Below are 22,132 nucleotides of genomic sequence, written 5' to 3'. Positions count from 1 at the left end.
AGTGGAATCATCCACATCAGAATAAGGAGGATACTCCTGCAAGTCTTCAGTCGAAGACTCAGAAGCCTCTGAACACTGCTCAAAACTCTCAAACTCAGGCTCCACCCTAGGCCTCTTATCAGGAGGGGGCATAGAACCCCTAATCATAGTAATCAAATCCTCTGCCATTTTAAGCATATGTTTCTTAGGCACAGAACCTGAAGTGCTAGGAGAAGCCCCCACTGAAGCTAAACCTGGCCTACCTCTCAAAGAAGTCTTGGAAACAGAAGGAGAGGCTCGAACCACCTTAGGAAGAGAGGGAAGTACAGCTACCTGAGAAGCCCCCTCAGCCTGGCCTACCTCCTGAGAGGGCACATCCTGTAACAGTAAAGTCTCTGCCTGAGACTCCAAAGAAACTCCTGGCAAAACCTCCGGCTCCACTGAGTTTCTAAAGAACCGACGTCCGGGACTGCCGGTTCTTCAACTCTAGGCTTTGCTGCTTTGTCCTTGCACTTTTGGAAGCGGCGCCTGAGCATCCGACGGCATTTTATAATTACAACGCTTCCCAAACACTAACCTGGCACAGTCTAACCTTCTCTTAATAGTGCGTTTGTTAAATCTAGCACAAGAGCGCCATCCAACAACGCGTGCTCAGGCCCTAAACAAGGTATACACAAAGTATGGTAATCCCTATGAGGTATCTGTTTCCCACAAGAAATACAGTTATTCACTTTTTCTGACATCCGGTTAAATACTGAGGCAAGAAAAAACCAAAATGTTCCCCAACGGGGTACTTAGCCAACTTTGATTCGGTCTGAAACTCCGACTTCAGAAAATTTCAGAACGCCAACCTGCACTCGCAAAACTGCTTCTGCATCGGACCATGCGGCAAAAAAGACTGAGGATATGACGTCTGTCATGCGCATTAGTACCCTGACGTCCTGACATCAGTCTAATGCGCCTTGACCAACGTCAGCCATATACTTTGGTATTCGGGCCGACTGGACAGCGGACTACCCAATGGTTAGGACTGCAGCAATGTGGAATGAAGAACATCACCAGTTTTCCACCTAAAGGTGCTGCCAATTGAGCCTTGCTTGACATGCAAAGGGAAAGGTCATTGGTTCTGCTTTCTGAATAGCTGTGAACTATCCTCACCACCTCTTGGTGTAGGTGCTTGCCATTGTCTGCCTTTAAATGATACTTGAGATTGCCCTCTACCCCTCAGGCACCTGTATCTACCTCTAAGGTCTGTCCGTGGCTGGAAAGGACCAATTTTTTGAAGGCCGATTTCTACTAAAACGTGGAGGTTGTACCTGTAGGAAATCTCACTGTTTGCATTGATTTTGCCTTTTCCTCCATTTTCTTTAATACCTCCTCAGCTTTAACACCAAACAATACATCTTTTTGAAGAGGTGCATCTAGTAATTTAGCTTTGACATGATCTGGTAAGGTTTGCTCTTTGAGCCAAGCATGTCTACGTATGACTGATCCTGTAACAGCAGCTCTATAAGAGGCCTCTAAAGCATCAAAACCACATTGCAAGGTATGTTTACCCACTTGCTCTGCACTATGCAACAAATCCTGCAACTTTCAAATCTGGTTGTTCAGGTTGTGACATTTTGCTTTTCAAACAGAGATAAAACTGTTGATACTAACATATGGAACTGACAGTTTAATGCCCTCATGGTTAAGGTGGCAGATGTGTATACCTTTTTCCCCCCACCTTTCTAAAGCTCTAGAATCTCTCTGAAGGCAATGGATTTTTGGCAGTGGAGGCCTTAATTCCCTTTGGGCCCTGTGAAATAGTTTCTGGGTCAGCTACATGGCTTTTGTATAGAAATTGGTGTGAATCAGGAACCTGGTAATACCGGTCAGGCTTGACTGGAGCTGGAGGCAAGGAATCTGGGTTAAGGCTGGCCTCTGAATGCACATCTAGTATGTCTAAGACAGGAGGGATAGCCAGAGGCCTGTGCTGAGGGAGCAAGAGGAAATCCCTGAGCCTTTACTTGGAGTCTGAGTAATCTTGGCCTTCCCACTGGAAGTGTTCCCTCAAGGTACGCAAGGTTTCCCCAAAAAAGTAGCCCTGGGGGGTGGGGGGAGATGGATTCCTCTGCATCAGAATCTTCAAAAGGGGAGTAAGATTGTTCCTGGTCTTCAGAATGTTCTGAAGTAATGGAGGCCTGGTCCGAGGAAGGGTATTCTTCCTCCACTTTGGGACTTTTGTCCGAGGGGGGTTGAGAACCCCTGATAAGAGTAATCAAATCCTCAGCCATTTTGAGCATCTGCTTTAGGCATGGGGCCTTGAGAGGGTTCCTGTGGAGCTTGTCTTAGTATGCATAGCTGCTTTAGATTTAATGAAATCTAAATAGAAAAAGGCCTGGACACCTTGAGAGATGGCAGGCCTGTCTAAATAATTTCACCACCAAGAGGGGCTTCGGTATCTGTAGTCAGAGTGTGGGCCAAAGAGCCTGCGACCTCTGGCACAGACGACACTGCTAATGAAGTGTCATCGGTAGTCAGGGGCTGTGTAGGCACCTCACTGAGAACCGGAGCACCTGTAGTCAGCTTTAGCGTGGTGTCTGTAGAAGTCACGGACCTCGTATGTCAGTCCTTATCTTGTCTTTTGCTCAAAACTGGAGTCGGAGTTTCAGACATAATGTAATTAAACTTTTAGCCAAAAAAGTGTTGGGCGAACACCGCCCAACGCTTAGTGAGTCTGTTGAATGTAGCACAAAAACAGGCCAAGACGTCATGGTCTGGGCCTAAGCAAGGAATGCAGAGGGAATGAAAATCCTTATGCGGTATTGCTTCCCACATGAAATGCAATTATTAACTTTGACATCGGTCTGAGGCAAGAAAAGCTTCCCCAACGGGGTACTTGGCTTTCAAGACTACTTTGGTTGAAAAATATTCGTAATCTCAGGAGCTGGCCGACCAGCACTTGCGAACTGCTTCTGCTTTGGGCACAGTGCAGCAAGAAAGACTGAAGAAAATGGCATTGGCTGGCTTTTATACCCCTGTCGCATTCACGTCAGGGAAGAAGCAACTACATCAGACGCCGGACCTAGACTTTGGAATTTGGCTGACAGAGGACCCGCCTGACGTCAGGAAAACCCATCTGTTATGACTGCAGCTATACGCACGATTAACATCGTATGCAATGCCCCATCCATTTAGAAATGGTCCGTTTAGAAATAGCCTTTCCTTGTGATCCTGTTGCATAGGCTACAAAGCTGGTCAGTTTTTCTGAAAGCCTTAGGTCTTATCCAAGTAGTAACATAATTGCCTGTGAATGTCCAAAGAGTGCAAGAGTCTCTCCTTTGTTCTGTGGATTAGGGAAAAAGGTGGACAAATGAATGGTTTGGTTTAGGGCCACACTGGATACCACCTTTAACATAAAGGGTTAGTTCGTAGAGACTGTTTTGGTGAAAACCAAGGAAAGGTTCTACTGCCATTAGTGCCTGCAACTCTGAGACTTCTTGCTAAAGTTAGCTAGTAGCAGGGCAGTTTTCCATGAAAGAAATTTTAGATCAGCTGAAAAAACTGGTTCAAAGGGCGGCAGTGTTAAGCTTTTCCAGGACAAAGTTGAGACCCCAAGTAGGTGTTGGTGCTCTCCTTGGCAGTCTTATGTTCTTAGCCCCTCTGAAGTACTGTTTTAGGAGTGGATGTGAGAATAAAGGAGGATCTGTGTTGTAATAAGAAACTGCTGAGGCATGGATCTTGGATGAAAAGGAAAGTCCTTTGTGCAACATCTCAGTTTGATATTGCAGAATCTGAGCAATGTTTGGATCAAGTGGATTTTGGCCTTTAGCCTGGTTCCAGGCCCAGAAACTGTTCCATTTGTCTGAACAGGTTTTCCTGGTGCTGGGCCTCCTGGCCTCCAGAACATCCATAACAGCTTTGGAAGAGGTGTTGGCTGGTTGTTCAGGTAATTTGCCATGTGGCCAGGTTTAAAGTCTTGAGCTGGCTGTGTAGAATCTGACTGTCTCGCTGGGAGAGCAAGTGAGGAATATGTGGTAAAATCCATGGTGGACCATGGGCCATGTTCCTTAGGACTAGATACCAATGCTGACGTGGCCAGTCTGGTGCAATGAGAATCATTTGTGGCCTCTAATCTGACTTTCAGCAGCACCTTTGTAAAAATGGGCAGTGGAGGGAAGGCATATACTGTCAACCTTTTCCAAGTGAATGAGAGTGCGTCCACTTTCCAAGCTTGAAGGTGGAATGCCCTTGTGCAGAATTTCAATATCTGATAGTTTTGGGGGCTGGCAAACATGTCTATGTCTGGGAGTCCCCATTTTTGAGTTATCATTGCAAATACTTGTGGATCCAGTTTCCACTCTAGGATCCATGATGTTCCTGCTTAGGTCGTCTGCCAATGTGTTTTTTCCTGGCAGGAATTGTGCTTGTAATAGAACTTGGTAAGTCAGTGCTGTTCCACAAGGTCATTGCTTGCCTGCATAGGAGGATAGGAGTGTGTACCCCCTTGCTTATGTACCACATTACTGTGGTATTGTCTATTCTTAGTATGAGCTGTCCTGGATGCAAGAGGTCCTTGAAGGCCGTCAGAGCATTCTGTACATGAGATGCATCATTGTTTCCACGCTGTGGCTGTGTTGAGTCCATATGCTTTTCAGGTACCATTGTAATTTCCTCATATGCAGTTGTAGTTGCTTTTCTGGCATGAGATAAGCCATCTGGACTATTGTATTCAAGCTGGCACCCAGGAATGTCATGGTCTGTAAGGGCACTAGTTTTGATTTTTCATTTACTGTGTACCCTAGGCAACTTAGGTGTTTGACAAATGCCAGATGTAAGAAAAAGTTCTTGCTTTCTGCTTGGATGAGGCAATTGTCTAGGTATGGGTATATTTGAAAACCTCTTGTCAGTAGGCAATTACTGGTGCCAGGCATTTTGTGAAGACCCTGGGTGCAGTAGATAAGCCAAAGGGCAGTGCAGAGAATTGGTAATGGGTTGAACCTGCAATGAAGTGGAGGTATCTTCTGCAATTTTGTCTGATGGGGACATGCAGGTATGCCTCCTTGAGGTCTGTTACTAGCCAAGCCTTCTTGCCAAACATGGGAAGAAGCTGCTGTAGTGTAAGCATCTTGAATTTTGGAACTTGCAATTAGGTATTTAGAATTGAAAGGTCCAGAATAGGTCTCCATGCATTGTTCTTTCTGGGGATTAGAAAGAGCCTCGAGTAAAATCCTTGTCCCTATGTACGTACCAGTTGAATGGCTCTCATCCATGAGAGCTGCAATTTGTTTTTGTGCCTGGCATTCCTTTTCTCCTCAGCAAAGTGTGGAAATGGAATCTGTATCCTTGTGAGATAATGTTTAGGACCCATTTGTCCTTTGTGATTATGCGCCAGTTGTCTGCGAAAAGTGCTAATTTTCCTCCCAAGGGAGCTGCCAAGAGTTTTTCTTGGCAGATTTGAGGGTTAAGTCATTGTGTCTGTCTCCTAGTAGTTTGGGGCCTGTCTTCTCCTGCCCTTTGTGTTGCAGTGCCCCACTGACTAGATTTGTAAGGGATTTGTGCTTTACCTCTTGCCCCTTTGGTGCCTGTATTTGCCCCTCTGTGGTCTGTCAGAAGCTATAAAGGACCAATTTTTTGTTGGCCAATTTCTGCTGAAGCGAGGGGGTTGTACCTGTAAGAAATCTTTGACAGTCTGCATAGACTTTGCCTTATCCTCCATTTTCTTTAAAACCTCTTCTGCCTTGACCCCAAATAAGACATCCTGCTGTAAAGTTGCTTCTAGTAATTTTGCTTTAACATTATCAGGCAGGGTTTGTTCCTTCAACCAAGTATGTCTACGTATGACAGACCCAGTAACAGCTGCTCGGCAGGAAGCTTCCAATGAATCAAATCCACATTGTAAAGTGTTTGCCCACCTGTTCAGCTGCGTGCAACCGATCCTGCATTTCCTTGAATTCAGACTTGTGTGTGCTCATCTTGTTTTAATTGAAACATTAGGAATTGCTGATTTCAGCATGTGAAATTGACAATTTAGTGCTCTCATAGCAAGAGTAGCAGAGGTGTAAACTTTCTTCCACCTATCTAGTGCTCTGGAGTCCCTTTTCAGAGGGCACAGGATTTAGCCATAGAAGCCTTAGCCCCTTTGGGACCTTGAGAGGTCTCTGGATCACCAACTGGGCTTTTATAAAGGAATTTGAGAGTCTGGTACTGTGGTTTGGCTGGAGCAGGGGGGCAGAGAGTCTGGATTTAGACTAGATTCCAAGCAGACATCATCCACAATGTATAAAACTGGAGGGATAGCAAGTCGTCTGTGCTGGGGAAGTAAAAGAAACTCTCGGAGTCTTTTCTTTGAGTCAGAGTAGTCCTGACCTTCCCAGTGGAAGTGTTCCCTCATGGTATGAAGGGTTTCCCTGAAGGAGTAATCTTCAGGGGGAGATGCTGAGGGAATGGAGTCTTCAGCATCAAAATCTTCATAAGGGGGGGGGGGTGTAATCCTGCTCCTCAGAGGAGTGAGGAAATAGAAACTTTATCAGAAGAGGCATACTCCTCTTGCCTTGGCCTTTTGTCTGGGGGGGCGGGGGGTTGGGAGTCCCTTAGATTAATTAAATCTTCAGCCATTTTAAGCATCTGTTTCTTAGGCATGGGGCCTTGAACTGGGGACTGAACAGCCTTTTTAGGCTTTAAAGGAGTCTTAAGCTTAGCATAAGATTTTAGTGAGAGTCTGAAGACACCTTCTGAAGCCTAAGGAGTTTCCATAGCACTGGCTTCTCCCTCTGTAATGCTGTCGGTAGGGCCCAAAGGAAATGGCTGTGTCGGCCTAGTACTCTAGCGAATCTAAAGCAGCCTGGGGTTCCAAACCTGCGGTAGTCAGGGGCTGCATAGGCGCCTCGCTGAAAACCAAAGAACCGGCGATCGGGCCAGCTGAGGCCTCGGAGTCTGGCTTGGATCTAGGCTGCCTATCCTTATCTTTACATTTTTTATGCACGCCGGTAGTTGGTTGCTCCGACGGCATAGTATAATTGAATTTCCTACAGACGTAGTGTTGAGCAAAATCAAAACGTCGCTTTATAGTTCACTTACTGAACCTAGTGCAAAACAGAACCAGTGACGTCGTGGTCTGGGCCTAGGCAAGGTATACAGTAAGAATGAAAGTCCTTATGGAGGCATTTGCTTCCCACAAAAAATACAATTGTTGGCTTTTCCTGACATCTGACTGAGGCAAGAAAAGGTTCCCCAATGGGGTACTTCGCTTTTGAAGACTTCGGACTGAAATTAGATTAAAAAATCTCAGGTGTCTGCCAACTGTCACTTGCAATCTGCTTTGGGCAACACGTGGCAAGACTGAAGAAAATGGCATCAGATGTCTCATTATATACCCCTGGCGCACTAACATCAGGGAAGAAGCAACAGGAACAGATGCCGGACCAAGACTTTAGAATTCTGGCCGACTGCGGGACTGCCTGATGGCAGGATAACCCAAGTGTGATGACTGCAGCAGGGTAACACGAACATCTGCAAGAGTTCACTTTTAGTGTAAATTCAGCTGAAAGGACAGCAAAACATTTGTAGAATTCAGTTCCCTCAGTGTATGCCCACATTGTCTTTCGGTTACTGCTTTACAGCTTTGAAAACTAGCAAGCTGGACTATTCTGGATCTCACATCTTTTAGACCGTTTTAGTATGTCTCACACCAACTAGAAGTGCCATACATTCTTAAAAGTACAGCAGCCATCTCCAAATGCTTCGGAATCTTGAACCTTTTACATTCTTTCAGCATCACGTTGAGACCAGCAACACAGTCCAACTCCAAAGGGAATATCCAACACGACACAGAACTGGCCTTTGACATTCTGCTATAAAATTTAATGTCCACATTAGCCCAAAACCAAACTACACAGAACTGAATCAATTTAAAATTCACATTAAAGTAGTCTCAAATTTGTGTTAAAGGACTTAAGTTTAATGTTAGTCAATTCTTACCTGAACCAACTGCAGAGGAAATGGGCCCCTCAAGTTCTCAGCAACATTCATTGGTGGAATAACCCACGCCCTCTTATGTCGACTCAGACCAGAGTTAAACTTGGGAAAAGTCAAAACAGGGAGGCTTGATATTTTAGGAGATTCCAGCTTAAAGAAAAAAAATGAAATTACTTGCAAAGAGAACCAATAAAAGCTTGTTTGCAGGACAGTGACAAAACTATTTTATGGTAAAACCCACAAAAGCCTTCCAAACATGTAGAGTTGTGCAAGAACTTACCCAATCACTGTTGCTGTACTACTTAGAGGGATTCTGCCAAGGACAGCAGTACATCTGGCCAACATACCAAACCCAGGGCCCTTCCACGCACGTCTGACATGTTCTTAGCCTGAAAGCTGAAGTGCATGTGCTAAGACCTCAGGACATACTTTTAGAACAGAACTACATACACATGTACATTAAAGCTCAAAACATGCCCCTTTGACCAATCAGAGAGGAAAGAAGGAACAGGACAAGGAATACTTACCCAACTGTGCCATGTCCTTCCAAGGTCATTATTGCAGTTTTCCTTGAGGGGGAAAGTACAGTTGTGTACCTACCATAAATACCATAAATGTAGATTAGTGTATTCACTGTTTCAGTATTACTCTTGGGTTATCCTGCTGGCAGGCTACCCTCAGTCTGCCAGAATTCCAAAGTCTAGGTCTGGTGTCTGTTGCTGTTACATCTTCCTTGACGTCAGTGCGCCAGGAGTATAAAAGATGCAGCAGACGCCATTTTCTTCAGTTTTTCTTGCTGCAGATGTCAGGTGCCCCCAAACTGATAGGCTGAAAAATATGCCAATAAAAATGCATACAGAAAAACCTTTCCTTAATCTACAAGCAAATACACCAAATTGGTTGTATAGGATAGAGAAGTACAGATAAGTCCCAGCAAAGAAAAGGGGGATTGTGGGTAACCTGGACTGCAACAGTGAATACACTAACATCTGCATTTATGGTAGGTACACAACTGTACTATGTTCATAGCGTTTCACTGTTGCAGTCATTACTCTTGGGTTGAATCCCAAAGCTGAGGATGGGTGGCTGGGCTAAACAGGATTGAGAGGGGCTATGATGCCCTACAGAACTGCAGTGGCAAAGCCTGCTAGGAAAGTGGTAGTGCTTTGTGAAGGTGTGCACTGAACTCCAAGTTGCAGCCTCTAAAATATCTTTGGTTGGTACTCAGAGGAAGGCTGCTGCTCTGGTGGAATGAGGCCTAATGCCCTTAGGCATTGATTTGCCATGTTGAATATAGCAGAAACTGATGCAATGGCCTATCCATTTAGAAATAGTCTGGTCTGAGATGGCCTTTCCTTGTGATCCTGCAGCATATGACAAAGTTACTCAGTCTTTCTGAAAGCTTTAGTTCTGTCCAAGTAGAAGCGCAACTGCCTATGTCCAAAAAATGCAGAATTCTCACCCTTGTTCTGTGGATTTGGATAAAATGTAGGCAAGTGAATGGTTTGGTTGAGGGCCACACTGAACACCACCTTAGGCATAAATGTAGGGTTTATCCTCAGGGAAACCCTGTCTGGATGAAAAATGATGGAAAGGTTCCACAGCCATGAGTGCTTGTAACTCAGACTCGCCTTGCAGAGGTTATTGATAGGAGCAGAGCTGTTTTCCAGAATAATAATTTTATATCTGTTGATGTTGGCTCGAAAGGAGGCAGTGTTAGTATTTCCAAAACATAATGGAGGTCCCAAGCCAGAATTGGTGCTCTCCCTGGAGGCCCAATGTTTTTGGCCCCTCCGAGGTATTGCCTTATTAAAGGATGAGAAAAAAAAAAAAAGAGATAGGTGGTTCCATAGTGTTAATGGGCTGAAATGGCAAAGGCATGAATCTTAATATATGAGAAAGGCCTTCGTTTAGCATCTGAGTTGGGTATTATAAAATCTGAGGCATATTTGGTACACGTCAATGCCCTGTTCCTGGTTCCAAGCACAGAATCTCTTCCATTTTTCTGCATATCTGGTACTGGGCCTCCTGGCCTCCATGATGACATCCATTAACAGCTTTTGAAAGTTTTCTGAATGGCTACATCAGCCATGCTGCCAGATTTAAGGTCCCGAGTTGGCTGTGCAGGATCTGATTGTTTTGTTGGGTCAGCAAGTGAGAAGTTTGAGGCACTATCCATGCTGGACCTTGAGGCAAGCTCTTCAGGATTGGGTACCAGTGCTGGTGTGGCCAGTCTGGTGCAATCAGTATCGTTGTTTGGCTTACTCTGACCTTTAGGAGTACCCTGGGAAGGAGAAGCAGTGTGTGGGGGGAGCATATACAGTTAAGATTTTTCCAGCTGAAGGATAGGGCATCCACTTTCCATGCTTGCTTATGATAAATCCTTGTACAAAATTCTCTGCAACTGGCAGTTGAGGGGAGGCAAATAGATGGCTGGGCATCCATTTCCTTATGCTGAAGATTTGTGGATCCAGTTTCCATTCGTGGAGATCCATGAGGTTTCTGCTTAGTCTGCCAGAGTATTTTTTTTCCTGGCAGGAATTGTGCTTGCAGGTGGACCTGAAAAGCCAATGCTGTCCCGTAAGATCATTGCTAGTCTGCAGAGGGAGTAGGAATGTGTACCTCCCTGCTTGTTTATGTACCACATATCCGTAGTGTTGTCAGTCTTTCAGTAACTGTCCTGGGTGAAGCAGGTCCTTGAAGGCTGTCAGGGCATTTTGAACAGCTAGCATATCTTTTTGATTGATGTGAAGATGCATCTGGCTTGCAGGCCATGTGCCCTGAATACATTTTCCTACCATATGGGCCCCCCAGGCATAATCTGATGCATCTGTTCAGTGTGTCTGGCTGTGGGTAAACTGAATGGCAGACCCTTGTGGTGACGAGCTTCTGCTCACCAACGAAACTCCTGTTGCAGGCAGGAAATTAGTGCAATTACTGTCTCCAGGCTGTGGCAATGCAGAGTCCAAACACTTTAGATACCATTGTAGTTTCCTCATATGCAGTCTGTCACATGGAATTAGTGGAATGCAAGATGCCATGAAACCCAAGGCCTGCAGGATTTTCCTTGCAGATAAGTGGGTTTTTGTTGCCAATTTCTTGAAGTAGTCAGTTTTTGCTCGTCTGGTGTGAGATGAGCCATCTGGGCAGTTGTATTTAAGCTTGCACCCAGGAATATTATCTCTTTAGCACTAGCTTTGATTTCTTTGTTTACTGTGTACCCTAGGCCAATTAATTTTTACAAAATGCCAGATGCTTTAGAAGAATGTCTTTGTTCTTCACTTGAATTACACAGTCATCCAAGTAAGGATACATTTGAATTCCTTTTTGCCTGCAAAAACACAATTACTGGTGCCAGGCATTTTGTGAAAACCCTGGGCGCAGTAGATAAGCCAAAGGGCAGTGCAGAGAATTGGCAATGCATTGAGCCAGCTATGAATCTGAGGTATCTTCTGCAAGATTGTCCGATTAGGACATGCAGGTATGCCTAATTTAGGTCCAAAGTTATGAACCAAGTCTTCATGCCCAACATGGGCAGTAGCTGCTGTAGTGTAAACATCTTGAATTTTGGAATTTCTAGAAACATATTTAGTATATAGACTGGTCCAGTATTGGTCTCCAGGTTTCGTCCTGGGTGCCAGGAATAGTCTGGAGTAAAATCCTTGCCCCTGCCGTTGTGGTGGTACATGTCCATGAGGGCTGTTAATTTGTTTTTGTGCCTCTGCCCACCGAGTGTGGCCAGTCTGGCATACCTTTTGACCTTGGTAGTGAGAAAATGGAACCTGTAGCCTTGGGACACCATGTTCAGGACCAATTTGTCTTGGGTAACCATTTGCCAATTTGATGAAAAAAGTGCTAGTTTCCCCCCCAAGGGGTTTGCCAAAAGAAAAGTGCTTGGATCTGGTAGAGGAAGGTCATTGGGACAGTTTCCTGTAAGGTTGTAATTTGTCTTCTCTGCTTTTGGAGGTAGGAGCACCCCACTGTTTAGGCCTGTATGAGCCTTGGTGCTGAGATCTGCCTCTGGGATGTCTGCATCTGCCTCTGGTCTGTCAGACACTGGAAAGGACCAATTTTTAGAAGGCCAGTTCCTGCTAAACCTGGGTGGCTGTACCTATAAGAAATCCTTGTCTGCATGGATTTTGCTTTATCCTCCATTTTTTTCAACACCTCTTCTGCTTTAGTACCAAAGTATCATGCTGTAATGGTGAATCTAATAATTTTGCTTTAACATGATCAGGCAGATTCTGTTCCTTTAACCAAGAATGCCTTCTAATAACAGAACCTGTAACAGTGGCCCTGCAAGAGGCCTCCAGTGAATCATAACCACATTGCAATGTATGCTTTCCCACTTCAGCTGCATGCAATAAATCCTGCAATTCCTTGTTCTCTGAACATTCAGTATTTGTCAACAATTTCTGTTTAAGCAGTGACATTAAATATTGCTGATATTTAAGCATATGAAACTGACAATTTAAAGCCCCTATAGCCAGGGTAGCAGAAGTGTAGACCCCCCCCCCCATCTGTCTAGAGCCCTAGAGTCCTTACAGAGGGGACAGGGTTTTTTTGTAGTGGAAGCTTTAACCCCTTTGGGACCCTGAGATACTTTCTGGGTCAGCTGCAGGGCTTTTATATAGGAATTTGAGAATCCAGGACCCTGTAGTATCCGTCTGGCTTAGCAGGTGCAGGGGATAAAGTCAGGGAACAGGCCAGACTGAAAATACATACATCTACAATGTCTAGAACAGGTGGAATAGCAAGGGGTCTGTGCTGAGAAAGTAGCAGAAAGTGAGCCTTTAGATTCAGAATAATCTTGGCCCTCCCAGTGGAAATGCTCCCTCATGGTATGCAGGGTTTCCACAAAAGAATAATCTTCAGGAGAGGCTGAAGGAATGGATTCTTCTGAATCAGAATCCTCATAGGGAAGCATGGAGTAATCCTGTTCAGAAGAGGAATCATACTGTCTCTTGCCTAGGCCTCTATCAGGAGGGGAATGGGAGCCCCTGATCAAAGTAATTAGGTCTTCGGCCATTTTAAGCATCTGTGTTTTAGGCATTGAAGTCAGAGTAGGAGAATGCTGTACTTGTTTGTCTTTAGAGCTGCTTTAGTCTTTGCCTTTGAAGCTGAAGATGGCTTAATATATTAGTTGTGTAGGTCTGAAGACACCCTCAGAAGCAGATGCCTGCTCAGCGGCTCCGGACCCATCCGAGGGAATGACTTCAGTGTGTCCAATACCTAGAGTATACAGAGGCCCAGTTGGCTCCACGTGGGAGTCGGAAGCAGCCTGTGGCTCTGAGGTAAAGCTCCAGAGGCTGCGAAAGTGCCTCACAGAACAGACTACTGGCCTAGCAGAGGCTTAGTCTGTTTTGGACCTCTGATGCCTATCCTTCCTTGTCCTTACATTTTTTATAAACTCTGGTTGTCGGCTGGTCCAACGGCATTAAATAATTAAATCTTCGGCCAAAGTAACAAAATGCAAAATCGAACCAATGCTTGATAGTGCATTGATTAAATCTAGCACAAAACCAACTGCTAGCAACGTTGTGATCAGGGCCTAGGCAAGGAATATAGTAAGAGTGAAAATCCTTGAGGTATTTGCTTCCCACAAGAAATACAATTAACTTTGACATCGGTCTGGAGCAAGACAAAAATTTAATGGGGTACTCAGCTTTAATGAAGACTTCGGTTCTGAAATTCGGATTTGAAAATCTCAGGAGTCAGCCGACCAGCACTTGCTAACTGCTTTTACTTCGGGCACCGCGCAGCAAGAAAGACTGAAGAAAATGGCGTTTACTGCATCTTTTACACCCCTGGCACACTTTACATCAGTGAAGCGGCGACAGCAACTGATGCTGGACCTAGACTTTGGAATTCTGGCCAACTGAGTGCAGCCTGCCAGCAAGATAACCCAAGAGTAATGACTGCAACAGTGAAACACGATGATCAGCTTTCCTACAAAGCTTGGTTTGCCAAAGTTTAACATCCTTAGTTTTGTCAAGGTAAAGGAGTTAACTACATTAGGCATAAAAGATGGACTCATCTCAAGCAAAAACCTTGTCCTTATGAACTCAAAAGGGAGGAGCCGTCATAATGAGTCTTTCAGAAACACTAGTCAGAAGTCATTACCAATTAACAGTCTTCCAACTACAAAATTAAGAAACTGACTGCAGGTTTGAAAGGAGAGTCTACTTTAAGAACATGCCTTCAGTCTCAGGGAGAAGGAATAAGTTTACTTGGAGGCCTAATGTGAAGGACACATTTGAAAATCTGCATGACTTCAGAATCTGGAAGAACTAGGAGGACCTAAAGGCAGACCAGCAGAAATGACTGAAAAATGGGCCTTTATAGAAAAAAAAAAGCCAGACTACAGTTGAGCAACTTTGATAAATAACCAGAGAAATGCCCACAAAGGGTATCCTGGTTGTGTCGAACCATAAAGAAAAATTTTCCATTTAGAAACCAGATGTTCTAGCATTTGGTTTTCTAGCCTGTAAAACTGAGCAAGTACTCAGAAAAAATGCTAAAAGGAATTAAAACCATCACCCAGTCAATTGGTGAAATGATTAAATGAGCGAGACCTTGTCTTGTGTCACCAAGCCCATCCTATGCAACATGGGGATTTTGTCCTTGGCCAGGTGGAGAAAAGTACAGTTTTGTACCTACCATAAATGTAGATGTTAGAGTGCTAATACAGCTGCAGTAATAACATATGGGTTCTCTGCCGTCAGGCGGTCCCTCGGTCGGCCGAATTCCAAAGTCCAGGTCTGGCGTCTGTTGTCGCTTCTTTTCCAGACGTCAGTGAGGCAGGAGTATGTAAGACACAGCCGACGCCATTTTCTTCAGTCTCTTGTCCCAGATGTCAGGTGCCCCCAGTAGGAAGGAAATACATAAATTATATTTATCGACATGCAATGCAATGTAATCAAAAAACAGTAGTTGCAAGCAAATATACCATAGGAGAACCCAAACAGGTTGTATGAAGAGGGGTTAGGTCCTAAGCCTTTATCAAGAGGGGAAGGAGGGAGGGAAATAATAAAATATGGGTAGAATCCCAAAGCTACGCACAGGGTGGTAGGCACTAGGTAAAACTGGGATGAGCCAGAATGCCCTACAACACAGCAGTAGCAAAGCCTGCTCTACTTTTGGAATATAAAGGCAGGTGGTAGTGTCTTGTGAAGGTATGTACAGAACTCCAAGTGGCTGCCTCCAAAATATCTTTGGTAGGAACTCCTCTGAGGAAGGCTGTAGAGGTAGCTGTGGCCCTGGTGGAGTGGGATCTGATGCCCGTAGGGACAGATTTTCCATGATAGGAGTAACAAAACCGTATGCAGTGGCCTATCCATTTTGACATTGCCTGTTTGGTCAGTGGCTTCCCTTGAGCTCCTACAGCATAGGACACAAAGTTCTGATTTCCTAAAAGGCTTTGTTCTGTCCAAATAATGTAGCTGCCTATGGATGTCTAAAGAGTGTAGCAGCCTTTCCCCTTTGTTTTGAGGATTGGGGTAAAGGGTAGGCAAGTGTATGGCTTGATTTAAAGCTACCCTGGATACCACTTTAGGCATAAATGATGGGTCGGTTCGAAGGGAAACCCTGTCCTGATGGAAGATGAGAAAGGGCTGCACAGCCATTGAGGGCTTGTAGTTCCGAAAAGTACAGTTTTGTACCTACCATAAATGTAGATGTTCGAAGATCCACATTGCTGCAGTCCTTACACTTGGGTAGTCCGCTGTCCTCGGTCGGCCTGAATATCAAAGTATAAGGCTGACGTCGGTCAAGGCGCATTTGACTGACATCAGGGTACAAATGTGCATGACAGACGTCGTATCCTCAGTCTTTTCTTGCCCCAGATGTCAGAAGACCCTAAAAATAAAGGTCAAAACCAAAAGACAGCAAACAACCAACCACCCTTGCACTAATTATATGTACAATATACACAATATTTACAACCCAACCCACACAACCACCTCTAACTACAGAGGGGAAGGAGGGAGGGTAAATTGGACTGCAGCAATGTGGATCTTCGAACATCTACATTTATGGTAGATACAAAACTGTACTATGTTCTTCATCTCACATTGCTGCAGTCCTTACACTTGGGTAGAATCCCAAAGCAGAGGTAAGGGAGGATGGCCAAACTACAAGGAAGCAGGAGCTGCCAAAATGCCCTGCAAAACAGCAGTGGCAAAACCATCCCTGGATTTAGAGTAAAGTGGTAGGTGATAATGCCTAGAGAAAGTATGCACTGAACTCCAAGTAGCTGCCTCCAAAATATCCTTGGTTGCCACTCCCCTCAAAAAGGCTGTCGAAGTGGCAGTAGCCCTAGTGGAATGAGGCCTAATCCCAGCTGGAATCTCCTTGCCATGATGCGAATAACAGAAAGCAATGCAAAACCCAATCCACTTAGAAATAGTTTGTTTTGACACAGGCTTGCCCTGAGAACTCAAAGCAAAAGAAACAAACAACTGCTGAGACTGCCTGAACCCTTTAGTTCTGTCCAAATAATATCGCAACTGCCTGTGTACATCTAAAGTGTGCAAAATCTTTTCCCCTTTATTTTGGGGATTTGCATGAAAAGTAGGCAAATGAATAGTTTGGTTTAAAGCCACACTAGAAACCACCTTAGGCAAAGGAAGGATTAGTACGTAAAGATACCCTATCCTTATGGAAAATCAAGAAAGGCTCAACCGCCATAAGGGCGTGCAATTCAGAAACCCTTCTTGCAGAGGTAATGGCCAACAAAAAGGCAGTCTTCCATGATAAATATTTCAACTCAGAAGTAGCTGCAGGCTCAAAAGGTTGTAGAGTGAGTTTCTCCAACACAAAATTGAGATCCCAAGCAGGAGTAGGAGCTCTACGTGGGGGTCTTATATTCTTTGCCCCTCTAAGAAATTGCTTGAACAAAGGATGAGAAAACAATGGAGGGTCACATTCATAGTGAGCTGAAATTGCTGCAGCATGAACCTTAATAGAAGAGAAGGACAAACCTTTGTCCAGTAACTCAGTAAGATATTGAAGAGCCACACTTAAATTAGGCTCAGAAACATCAAAATCCTTTGCTGCACTCCAAAATAAAAATCTCTTCCATTTATCTGCGTACACTTTCCTTGTACTAGGCCTTCTAGCTTCCAAAATCACATTCAAAACTTGTTGTGGAAGTTGAGACCCTCTATGGTTCAAAACAGAATATGCCAGGCTTAGGTGAAGAGAGTGAAGTTTGACATTGAGCAAATGGCTGTCCTCCTGTGACAACAGGTGTGGAATCGAAGGCAAAGGCCATGGAGGCTTCCGTACCAGACTTCAGTAATGGGTACCAGTGCTGTAGAGGCCAATCTGGAGCTATTAAAATCATCCTTGGCTTGTCCTGTCTGACCTTTAGAAGTACCTTTGGGAGGAGAGGCAGAGGAAGAAAGGCATACACATGAAGATTGCTCCAATTGAAAGAAAGAGCATCCACTTTCCAAGCTGTGGGATGAAACCTTTTTGTGCAAAACTTTGGCAGCTGATGGTTTAGTGGAGAAGCGAACAGATCTATGTCTGGAGCTCCCCATGACACTGTCAATTTCTGAAATACATGAGGATCCAATTTCCACTCGTGGGGATCCATAATTCATCTGCTCAACACATCTGCTAAGGAGTTCTGTGCTCCTGGCAGAAACCTTGCCTGAAGATTGAGCTGTAAACTGAGAGCAGTCTCCCACAAAATCATTGCTTGCCTGCATAGAGGATAAGAATGTGTTCCCCCTTGCTTGTTGATGTACCACATGACAGTTGTGTTGTCTGTTAGAATCAACACCTGCCCTGGAAGTAAATCCTTGAAAGCTATTAATGCAAACTGGACTGCTAACATCTCCTTCAGGTTGATATGTAGATGTTTTAGTCTGGCAGGCCACTTGTCTTGTATCCACTTTCCATTTAGATGAGCTCCCCAAGCTTTGTCTGAGGCATCTGTCGTTAAAATCTGACTCTCCTCTGGCCGGGTCACAGAGAGTCCCTTGTTTAGGTGACATTCCTGAGCCCACCACAAAAATTCCTTTTGAATGCAAGGTATTATTCGAATGACAGTGTCCAGATCCTGGCAGTGCTGTGTCCATACATTTTTGAGATACCATTGCAGCTTCCTCATATGCAGTTTGGCATTGGGAAGCACCAGAATACAAGATGCCATGAACCCTAAGGCTTGAAGGACTGTCCTTGCAGTCAGCCCGGACTGATGCGATAGTTGATGGAAGTAAAGGGAAAGATTCTTTTGTTTGTCCGGGGTTAAAAAGGCCATCTGGGATGCTGTATTCAGTCTTACACCCAGAAAGCACATATCCTGAGAGGGTACTAGACTGGACTTTATTTCGTTCACAGAATACCCCAGGCATCTTAGCACTGCTATCACATATTCCAAATGATGAAGAAGCTCTTCCCTTCCTTGAGCCAGAATCAGGCAGTCGTCCAAATAAGGATAGATCTGTATTCCTTTTAGCCTGAAGAAAGCTATCACTGGAGCCAGAACTTTCGTGAACACTCTGGGCGCAGTAGATAAGCCAAAGGGCAATGCAGAGAACTGAAAGTGAGAAGTCCCAGCTTGAAAACGCAGATACTTCCTGCAACTTAGTCTGATTGGATCTCAAAGAGGCGTACCTTCATGTTCCTAAGTTACCATCCAATGATCTTTGCCCAGCAGAGGTAAAAAGCTGTTGTAACGTCAACATTTTGAACTTGGGAATGTCCAGATAAGTGTTGAGGATAGATACATCCAAAATTGGTCTCCACGTGGTTCCCCTTCTTTGGTACTAGGAATAGGCGAGAATAAAATCCTAGGCCCACTTCTGGCATAGGGACCGGCTGTATGGCCCCTAGTTGAAGTAACAGAGAAATTTGCTTGTGAGCCTCTATTCTTTGAGGAGGAACGTCTGGCATGCCTCTGAAAGGAGGCAAGGTATGGAAATAAAACCTGTAACCTTGGTGTATGATATCCAATACCCATCTGTCTTGGGTAATTAAACTCCAATTTTCTTTGAAAAGTGCCAACCTTCCTCCCAAAGGTGCTGCCAGACGAGAAGGCTCTGGCAGCTGAAAAGGTAGGTCATTGGGTCTGTTTACGAAAGGACTGACCCCTGCCCTCACCAGAAGACTGTGCAGGAGAACTCCCTGTTCTAGGCCTGAAAGAGCCCTGAGCTCTGCCCCTACCACGTCTAGATCTACCCCTAGACTGGGAATCATAAGAAGGATACATCCACCCTTTAGCAGGCCAATTTCTACTAAACTTTGGAGGCTGAACCTGCAAAAAATCTTTAACAGTCTGCATAGACTTAGCCTTGTCTTCCATTTTCTTTAAAACTGCCTCAACAGGAGAACCAAACACATCAGATTGTAAAGGAGCATCTAAAATCCTTGTTTTAACATGGTCAGATAAATTTTGATCCCTCAGCCAGGCGTGCCTGCGAACTGACCCAGTGGCAGCCACCCTAGACGAGGCCTGTACAGCATCAAAACCACATTGCAAAGAATGCTTACCCACCTGTTCAGAAACATGTACTAAATCTTGTAACTCTTTACAATCAATACCTTCCGCCAGAGCATCAACCTTAGACTTCAACTGTGAAAGGAGATAGTTTTGGTATTTTAACATGTGAAACTGGCAATTCAAAGCCCTCATAGCCAGAGTGGAAGAAGTATAAACTTTCTTTCCCCATCTATCCAAGGCCCTGGCTTCTTTATCTGCAGGAACCGGATTCTTGACAACAGAAGCCTTAACACTTTTAGGCCCCTGGCTAACAGTTTCTGGGTCTGCCCTAGGACTCTTAAAAAGATACTTATGAACTTCAGGCACCCTGTAATACCTATCTGGTTTAACAGGAGCAGGAGGCAAAGAATCAGGATTAAGAGAAGCCTCTGTAAAAACATCTTCCACTACATCCAAAACAGGAGGTATAGCCAAAGGCCTATGCTGGGGTAAAAACAAAAATTCCCTAAGCCTTTTCCTGGAATCAGAGAAGTCCTGACCTTCCCACTTAAAATGCTTCCTCATAGAATGAAGAGTTTCTGAAAAAGAAAAATCCTCAGGAGGAGAAGCAGAAGGAGTAGAATCATCCACATCAGAATCAGAATAAGGAGAGTACTCCTGCAAGTCTTCAGCCGAAGACTCTGAAACATCCGAAGCCTGCTCAAAACTCCCTAGCTCAGGCTCCACCCTAGGTCTCTTCTTAGGAGGGGGCAAAGAACCCCTAATCAAAGAAATCAAATCTTCTGCCATTTTAAGCATATGCTTCTTGGGCACAGTTCCAGAAGAACTAGGGGTAACACCAGCTGAAGCTAAACCTGGCCTGCCTCTAGGAGAAGCCTTGGAAACAGAAGGAGAGGGCCTAACCACCCTAGGCAGGGAGGGGAGTATAGTAACCTGAGAAGCCCCATCACCCTGACCTGCCTCCTGAGAGGCCACATCCTGCAATAACAAGGTCTCTCCCTGGGATCCCAAAGAAACCTCCGGTGGAACCACCGGCTCCACCGACACCTCTAAAGAACCGGCGTCCGGTATGGACGGTTCTTCTAGCCTAGGCTCAACTGCTTTGCCCTTGCGCTTCTTCGAAGAAGCGGGCGTCGGAGCATCCGACGGCATTTTATAATTGCACCGCTTCCCGAAGACTAACCTGGCACAATCTAATCTCCTCTTTATAGTGCGCTTATTGAATCTAGCACAAGAGCGACACCCAACAACGTCGTGCTCAGGCCCTAAACAAGGAATACACAAAGTATGATAATCTCTATGCGGTATCTGTTTCCCACAAGAAATGCAGTTATTCACTTTTTCTGACATCCGTTAAACCACTGAGGCAAGAAAAAAACAAAATATTCCCCAACGGGGTACTTAGCCAACTTTGACTCTGTCTGAAACTCTGGAATCGAAAAATTTCAGAACGCCAACCGGCACTTGCAATACTGCTTCTGCATCGGACCATGCGGCAAAAAAGACTGAGGATATGACGTCAGTCATGCGCATTATGATATTCGGGCCGACCGAGGACAGCGGACTACCCAAGTGTAAGGACTGCAGCAATGTGAGATGAACATCCCTACGAGCTGAGGTAATGGCCAGAAGGAAAGCTGTTTTCCAGGACAAATGTTGCAAATCTGTTGAGGCAGCTGGTTCAAAGGAAGGCAATGTTAATTTTTCTAGAATATAATTAAAATCCCAGGCTGGCACTGGTTGTTTCCTTGGTGGTCTTATATTCTTATCCCCTCTGAGGAACTGTCTTAAGAGTGGGTGAGAGAATAAGGGTGGATCAGTGTTGAATTCTGCAGAAATGGCTGAGGCATGGATTTTTATGGAGAAAAATTAAAATCCACTGTTCAGCAGCTCAGCTAGATACTGTAATACCTGAGGCAAATTTAGTTTTGTAGGGTCCTGGCCTTTTTTCTCATTCCAAGCGCAAAACAGTTTCCATTTTGCAGAGTAAGCCTTTCTAGTGGAGTCCTTCTGGCCTCCAAAATGAGATCCCGTACCTCTTTGGGGAGTAAGGTCTGTTGTGGTGTTAAGGAATTTTCCATGCAGCGAGATTGAGTGTTTTCAGCTGACTGAAGAGTTTTGTAGCTGTGCTGAGTCAGAAGAGGCATTAGGGGTAGGGACCAGGGAGGAGTATGTGTTAGGCTCCTCAGGAGTGGGTACCAGTGTTGTCTTGGCCAGTCTGGAGCAATCAGTATCATCTTTGGTCTCTGTTCTTGCTTTCAAGAGCACCTTGGACAGAAGAGGCAGAGGTCGGAAAGCATAAACTGTCCATGCTGTCCAACTGAATGAAAGGGTGTCCACTCTCCAGGCCTTTGGATGGAAGGTCCTTGAACAAAACTTTTCCAATTGATTATTCCTGTGGGAGGCGAAGAGATCTATGTCTGGTCTCCCCCATGCTTGGATTATCTCTAAACACTTGAGGATGCAATTTCCATTCGTGTGGATGTCATATTTCTGCTTAGTCTGCCAGTGTGTTTTCCAAACCTGGCAAGTACTGTGCTTGGTTAGATTTGCCATTCCAGAGGCAAGTTCCAAAGTGTCATGGCTAGTCTGCACACGGGGTATGTGTTCCTCCTTGTTTATGTACCACAACTGTGGTGTTGTCTGTTCTGATCAATAATAGTCCTGGATGCAGGTCCTTGAAAGCTGTAATTGCATTTATTACTGCTAGCATCTCTTTTTGATTGATGTGACGGTGCTTCT

At 44.8% G+C, this 22,132-nt stretch overlaps 1 protein-coding gene across 1 annotated transcript in view; it reads right to left on the bottom strand.

Moving 5' to 3' along the window:
• The window catches only part of LOC122810165 (cadherin-3-like), a 1,031,939-nt gene that overhangs the window by 918,025 nt on the left and 91,782 nt on the right, over positions 1 to 22,132 (bottom strand). The window contains exon 4 of the mRNA XM_044081643.1: positions 7,942 to 8,088. Coding sequence (XP_043937578.1) covers positions 7,942 to 8,088 — 147 coding nt within the window. The remainder of the gene's footprint in view (positions 1 to 7,941; positions 8,089 to 22,132) is intronic.

Source organism: Protopterus annectens, chromosome 8.part1 (genome assembly GCF_019279795.1).
Source record: "Protopterus annectens isolate FY-2018-M chromosome 8.part1, PAN1.0, whole genome shotgun sequence".
Taxonomy (NCBI): Eukaryota; Metazoa; Chordata; order Ceratodontiformes; family Protopteridae; genus Protopterus; species Protopterus annectens.
Note: the sequence above shows the minus strand (reverse complement) of the source record. Positions and strands in the feature narration are given on the sequence as shown.